Here is a 7,429-nt window from a genome sequence, read left to right on the forward strand (position 1 = left end):
TCTTAAGAAATTGGCCAATCACGGTCAAGTATGAGTAGAATGCGCGACTGTGATTAGTCAATTTCTTAAGGCTTAGGGCTTAAATCTCTATTGTAGACTGGGACTTAAGCCCGCTGCAGACGATGCTATTTTTCCTGCTGGATTGCTTGCAATCTAATAAATTACTATCGTTGCACCATTCAGCACTCAGGATTCCTAGTAATTTAGTAAATTGCAAGCAATCCAGCAGGAAAAATAGCATCGTCTGCAGCGGGCTTTATATGTCTATGGTTGGAAGAAAATTTCCGACGAATCCAACGCGTCAAAACTTCTATTCCCTATTCCTGTTGCCTGTTGCCTGGCATTGTGTGATAGGCTTTAAACTGCATTGGTAGAAACGGGCATTAATGATAGCATGATGGAGTGAGGGAGCACGTCAGTTAGGTTTAGAATATGGCGGATCTGTTACGTGAGTTTTGACAAAATATTAAATCTTTGCTTTTATTTGAACGCTCTAGAAAATATTGTGCTATTTGTGAACTAATATCCGGTACTATGCCCGTTGTGATCTTTTAAATATTTGAGTCCATTATTTCTTGCACGGTTGCAGGGAGATCGAATTTAACATCAGTTTCTTTTACGATGCACAAGGCTGAATAATTCTCGTAATAAAAGTCTTCAACTATTTTCTGTCGAAGAACCTATCTCTCTTATAGCTATTTGTAATTTTGCTTGACAAAACGGATAATTTCCTTTGATTAGTGTGTGCAAAGACTATCAACAATTGCATTCCAGTCGGAATCAATTTTTCACAAGCTCGCAGTTTTAATTAAGTAAGTATTTTTTTAATGATTCAAGTGTACATAACGTACAAAAAACATTTCCAAGAGGGGACCAGTTTTACTTTCTAAGCCTCTTGTTTGTTCTAATAATATGATGTTACATTGTCAGTCTGAATTATGTATATACTTGTATTTTCTACATATCTAAATATTTAGTTGAAAAGCCACAGCTCTAGCTTTATTCTGAATCTATTGTTTATGCTAGGCGATATTGTGTTTATTTTACGTTGAAAGTGTATGAATTTTCAATTTGCTTATAAGAAATATTTGAATATACAATTGATAATATTTTAAACAATTGTATGTGTAATATAGAATTGTTCAACATTATCATCTTAAAAATGGAATAATAAAAACATTCAGGTTTGTTGACCTTATCTGGCAATTTTAATGGTTTAAGTGTCGCTACGTTCCCAAAGGATCAAAACCCATGTTCAAAACGTAGCGACACTTAAACCATTAAAATTGCAAGATGAGGTCAACAAACCTGAATGCTTTCTAAAAAATATTTTTTACTTAAAACCTACAGTTTTGAATAATGAATATATTTCAGCAGCGCTTTAGTTAATATTCTTAACAATGAATCCAATACAATCTACAACTTTTTCGAACAATGAGAAGTCAAGATTGACACCGAATGAAGATCATCATTCTTATTCAGTTTTACGTTCAAGAACTGAGAAAGAGAAGGAGATACAGAGACAAGAGTGGCAGCGCCAGCAAGAGCTTGAGAGACAGCATGAAAAGTTGAAACAGCAAAAGATTTTAGAGTATGAAAGTAAACGTGCACAATTATATAAATATGCAGAGGACAAATCCTCGCTTCATAGTCTAAGCAAAAGCAATAGATCTGTATCGCCTGCCTCCGAATCTGATAGTTTACAACGTTTACATGAAAAGTGAGTTTGAGACTGTATATGTATAACCACATGCCTGTATCTTTATTACGTTCCAAGCTCGTATTAATAATTGATAGAGATAAGATAACTAGAACTTGAACATATCTGGAATGAATATTTCAACAAGATAAAATTAAAAATAAAAATAATTGTTATAAAATTATTTATTTTCAAAAATTGCCTTTGATATAGTATAAATAATTATAAATGAATAGAAAAATATTCGGGAATCCAAAAAATTATATTCTATTCTTTGTAGAAATTTGTTTGACTGTGTATTGTTTTTTACTTATCATCAATTTTACATTGACGATGGCAATAATAATTTTTAAGCAAGCATGACGTTTTATTAATCAAATAGGAAACTAAGACCATTTTTAGAAACAAGAGTAAACAAATCTAATTCTTTAGTTCAAAGAACCTATCCAGAAAGAGAACCATTTTGCTGAAAAAAAAACTGATGATTTTATTATAATACAAAAATTATATTGATTACATTTAATTTAACACATTATGATTGAATTTTCTTTAGATTAGATGGGCCTTCAAGTGGAACAATACCTTTGTTTAGAGGTCCTCAGAATGCACAGGTTAATACTATGGAATTGCGTCGCATTAAAGTTGATATTTACAGGAATATTCCTGTAACAGGACCTGTCACTGAATTATTAGAACGAAATATACTTAATCCTGAAGATGTGATTATCAAGAGAAGAGAGGGTAAAATGTTATATTTCTCTAAATTTATACTGTTTTCAATATTTTAATTATTATCTAACACTGTAATGTGAAAGATGATGTTACAATCAATGCCTTGACAGTAATATGTGGTAATAATGTCTATTGTACCAGTAACATAAAAGTTTTCTTGTAGTAGTTAGATTGATAGGTTTATTCTTTACATCTATGAAGAGTTTGGTATAAAAACTCCATTGTTAACTCCATGAAGATAACATCAAGCAAGAGAGATACCTATACTAATGAAGAACATTTACAAATCTAGTTCAAGATATTTTTCAACATGGGAAGAATACTTTATCTATTATTTTTGTTTTATATTTTTGCTATAAGAGATTTTCTAGAAAGCAAATATACTGTAACTTAAAACGTTCTTATATGAGAATTATATGTAATGTAGATCATAGTACCTATAGCTTGAGAAGCAGATTTAAAAAATCATGTTTTTGCAAAAAATTTAACTTAACATTGTTTATTTCTGAGCACTGATATACATATACATATCAGAATTATGCAACATTTTGATCATACTTTGAATTACAATTTTTCGATATTTGTTATTTAAATTAACGCGTTTAGAAGTCGTAAGATATTGTATTGCTTTGTCATAAGCCAAGTGAATACTAATTTTATTTTTCAATGTAGTTTTTATTAATATTTCTATTGTTGCTATTACAATAATAGTTAATAATAATAAATAAAAACCAATAAGTAAATCTTAAAAAATTCAATTTAGATAATAAGAAAGCTATAAATTATTCTTATCTCAATTTATTTCTCACTTATCTATATATATCTTGGCATTCTGTCATTAAATAATGTAATAACTATACAGGAGAAGGATGCAAACCAATTTTCGACAGAGAAGACATAAAAAAAGCTACGATCAAATCTAACGAAGTAGAAGAACGACGTAGAGTCGTAGCCATAGACAAAGAACAATCAAGTATGTATTACATTATACATGTAAATGTAAATACATTTTATTGATTCCCCTTAGAATTACAAGGCGTTTTTGAAGGAATGTGCCCAAAACTCTTATAACACCTCTCTCTATATCCACTTCGCTATGTGGCGATCGAATGAAAAACCAACAATGTTTTGTTTGGTTTTGAACCCGAATCTTCGGATTACCAGACCAGCGCACAATCTTCTGTGCCACGATCTCCACCATATTACATTATACATATTTCCTGGCAAATATATTCTCGGTAAATTGACTCTTCCTTCTGAGAGGTGGCGATCCAATAAAAACCGATGATTTCTAGTCAGATTTGAACTCAGGTCTTTGTCTCTCTAGAACAGCACTTAACTTTCTACGCAACGATCACCACACAATTTATTAATTCTTGAACTGATTAAATTCAAATTAATAAATGTATAAATATACACCGAATGTTTTTCAAAGTACTCTAATTCTGCGAAAAGTTAAAAAGTGTTTGTAATTAGATAAACGAAAATTATCTTGTATGTCAAAAACTGATTAATATTTTAGTTTTTGATTTTTGCAATTTCATAATAAGCATTATAATTTAAAAAATATAATACATATATTACAGTATTAATACTATGTAATATTACAGCCTCGACAATCAAGTCACGTACATCGAGAAGACGGTCTTTATCCCAGAGTCCAATTAGAACTCGTATTTATAGTTCTGAATATCCATCTTCCTATCAATCTAGGTTTGTTATATTCATGATAACAATATTCTTTTTGTAATAAATGTACCTTCTTTAATTAATTTTTTTAATGATTTTAGACATCACATAGATTTGAAGCATCAGGATAACAAAACAGAAAGTTGTCATATTCGTAAAAATGAGGGGTACAGCTAAGTTTTATTTAGTTGTAATTTTATTTACTTATTAATAGAAAACTTCAATCTTGTTTTTAAAATGAAAGCAAAAAGTATTATATAATTACAAATAATTAAATAACTGTTGTAGATTACTGAAAAGTATAATTTCTTTGCGTATTTTGTAGAAGAAGCCGTTTAGAGAAACACAGAGAATATGAAGAAAAATATATAGAAGGAAATGCAAGTAAACACGACACTAATCGATCGCGTTCTAGAGAACTGCATAACTCATACTCTAGGTATGGAGTGAAATCATTAATACAGATTCTCTGTTTTTATTAAATTGATATTATTTCCATTATTTTAAATATTTAAATTACTTTCAATTCGTTATGATTTAGAGATATCATTTGTAGAAAAAGAATGGGCAAGACTATTCTTTAATATTTATGAAGGCAATTACTAATCGTTATTCTTATAGGCCACTTCTGGAAGAGAAATCTTATCGCGACAGATATCGTGAAAGATCAAGTGAACGTTGTTATGAAAGGAGAGAGAGAGATAGATACAGGGACAGGTATAGGGACGAAGACAGAGATAGAGACAGGGATAGAAATAAGAATAGAGATAGATCGAGGGAGCGAAGAGATATAGTGCCGCATTGTATTGAACCACCAATACCTGTCCCTATCTATTGTGGCGTATGTAAATTATATATTACATAATACAAATTTAACTATTGACCTAAATGTTTTTAATTTGTTCAAAAATTGTATTTCTAATATATTTATTTTTTGTTAATTTACATTTAGAGTTTCCCTCCGAGACCCGTAGTAAGCCCTATGTTCCCATTAGGTCTAAGAGGACAAATTCCTCATATGGCAAGAGGCAGACACCCTGCTGTAATGGTATCAGCCAGACCATTTTTACCACGATTTCCTCCGGGTATGTACAGATTAGGACATCCCCAAATTCAAGTAATGTATCGAATCAATCATAATAATCATAATAATGTATCGAATCAACAATATGTATCGAATCAAAATAATGTAATTCAGTCTAATGTAAATTCGCTAAATTCATCCAAGTAATGTTTATACATTACAAATAACAATTCAAATATTACATAGCGTCATATTCTATATAATTAATTTAATTAGATTATAAAGGATATGTAATATAATCGCTTCACCTCTTATTTTTGGATAGAGTCGACTAGACTCAGTCGAGAAGTCCTCTACCATTTTACAATTTTCGCAATGAGTTATTAAAAATCGCTGTCTTGAGTCAACGGCGGTACACGATACAATTTTTCCTACTGGATTGCTTACGAGAGCCAATCAGGATGCAGAGTTTTCGATCAGGTGACTTAAGGCTAAATCCTGATTGGCTTTTGTAAGTAATCCAGTAGGAAAAAAAATAGTATCGTGTGCCGTCGGCTTTAGCCTTAAGTTACCTAATCTAAAACTCTGCGTCCTGATTGCCTCTCATAAGCAATTCAGAAGGAAAAATGGTATCGTGTGCCGTTGGCTTTAGCCCGCCTTACTACCCAATTCAAGCGGCGAGATGCGGCCGTCCCACGATCGGCGTTGCTAGCCGTGCGTGGAGTTATTATGCGTAGCCGTTGCCGTGTGTCATAATATAATAATAGAATATTATTAATGTTTTAAATTCTTAGTTAATTATAAAAATATAAATTTTAAGGTATTGATAAAGTAAGTTATGTCACGATTTATCAGCAACGGAAGACAATTTTAGAAGATAGTTTGATACATGGTGCAAGAATACCAGGTGTAACATTCCCGTGGATGCGCACTCGTAATCGATCAGAAATTCGCCCCAAACCTTCAAACTGCAAATAAGTGCGGTTGAATTTAGCAAGAACCACTGAACAATTTGCTCCAAAAAATTGGTTACATGTGCAATGTTTTACCTTGTATTTTTACATCATAGTTTGATATATTTTTTCATTGGAAGATAGTTTTCTACAGAAAGTTACTACGGAAGTTACTATTCTTCACTCAAGATTTTACAATCTACTACAATACTTTTATCTAGTTAAACTAAATAGCATATGATAAATTGCTAGTTTTAATCAGATTTTTAGGAAACTATATAGTGTTACCTTACAAATATATTTCTTAAGTTTGTTTTTAAAATGTTTTCATAAAATAATAAAATATTATTACGTTACAGTAGATAAATATTGATTTTACATTTAAGAAAAATATAGATATGAGTAGAAGTTAATATATAAGTTTTAATATCTTGCATACTTGTATATGTATATGTATGTATCTTGCGTATATTTGTGTAGCTTGACAAGCAGATTCAAAAAATAAAAATTATATTTTTGCAAAAAATATAATTTAACATAGTTTCTTTCTGAAGCACTGATATACATACAGGGCGAGGAAAGAGTATGAAAGCCCCAAAATTTGTCGAAAATTATACATTTAGAAACAATTGCTTCAGACAAAAATTGTAGTTTCACGCATTCAAGTAACGCATTATATATGCCCGTTCTACACTGGGATTAAAATGTGTAAAAGTAGAATGAAGTGTTGGTGACGAGCATTTCTTATGTCTTAAATCATTCAGTATCATAGATGGGAAACTACTAATGAAATTTTTTACCGTTGAATTCCGGCTAACTTCCAGTTAATAAATATTTAATTAAAATTATCTGAATCACTCACAAACCTTTTTAATTACACTTCATAACTCTTCGAAAATCGTCCTCGCCATTGGCTGTCGCTACTATTGCAAGTTACAGAATTCCCGTACAGGGGCTCAATTCTTGAATTCCTTCGAAAGAGAAACGTATACGCGAAAATTCTGCTCTTGCGGAAAGCTTTCGAATCGATTGGCTGTTCGCATCAGTTCACACGGCTTTTAGCCAATCAACTTGCAACTTTTTCGTAAGAACAGCATTTGCGCTTGTCTGCGTTTAATTAACTTATGCCGGAATCGGTAAAAATTGTCCAATCACCGTTAAAAGTGAAGAGAATAATTGACTGTAATTGGTTAATTTTTACCGATTCCGCCATAAGTTAACGGGTACGGCCTTGCACCAGAGAGAAGCCTGAGAGATGTCACGGCCCCGTTTTTCGTGATTGGCGAATGCGATACGCCCTCTGTGGACATTGAAAACGTGGACATTGAACTG

The 7,429-nt window shown here is 31.5% G+C and overlaps 1 protein-coding gene across 1 annotated transcript in view; it reads left to right on the plus strand.

Annotated features, from left to right (window-relative positions):
- Window positions 1-454: 454 nt before the first annotated feature.
- The window catches only part of LOC105558826 (zinc finger CCCH domain-containing protein 13-like), a 17,925-nt gene continuing 10,950 nt past the window's right edge, over window positions 455-7,429 (plus strand). Inside the window, exons 1-9 of the mRNA XM_012006745.1 lie at window positions 455-812; window positions 1,375-1,720; window positions 2,253-2,440; window positions 3,294-3,404; window positions 4,042-4,144; window positions 4,222-4,287; window positions 4,446-4,559; window positions 4,742-4,961; window positions 5,073-5,347. Of these exons, the coding sequence (XP_011862135.1) occupies window positions 1,401-1,720; window positions 2,253-2,440; window positions 3,294-3,404; window positions 4,042-4,144; window positions 4,222-4,287; window positions 4,446-4,559; window positions 4,742-4,961; window positions 5,073-5,347 (1,397 nt within the window). The 5' untranslated portion in view covers window positions 455-812; window positions 1,375-1,400. The remainder of the gene's footprint in view (window positions 813-1,374; window positions 1,721-2,252; window positions 2,441-3,293; window positions 3,405-4,041; window positions 4,145-4,221; window positions 4,288-4,445; window positions 4,560-4,741; window positions 4,962-5,072; window positions 5,348-7,429) is intronic.

This window comes from Vollenhovia emeryi, unplaced genomic scaffold, assembly GCF_000949405.1.
Source record: "Vollenhovia emeryi isolate VEMERY1.0 unplaced genomic scaffold, V.emery_V1.0 DF939309.1, whole genome shotgun sequence".
NCBI classification, from domain to species: domain Eukaryota; kingdom Metazoa; phylum Arthropoda; class Insecta; order Hymenoptera; family Formicidae; genus Vollenhovia; species Vollenhovia emeryi.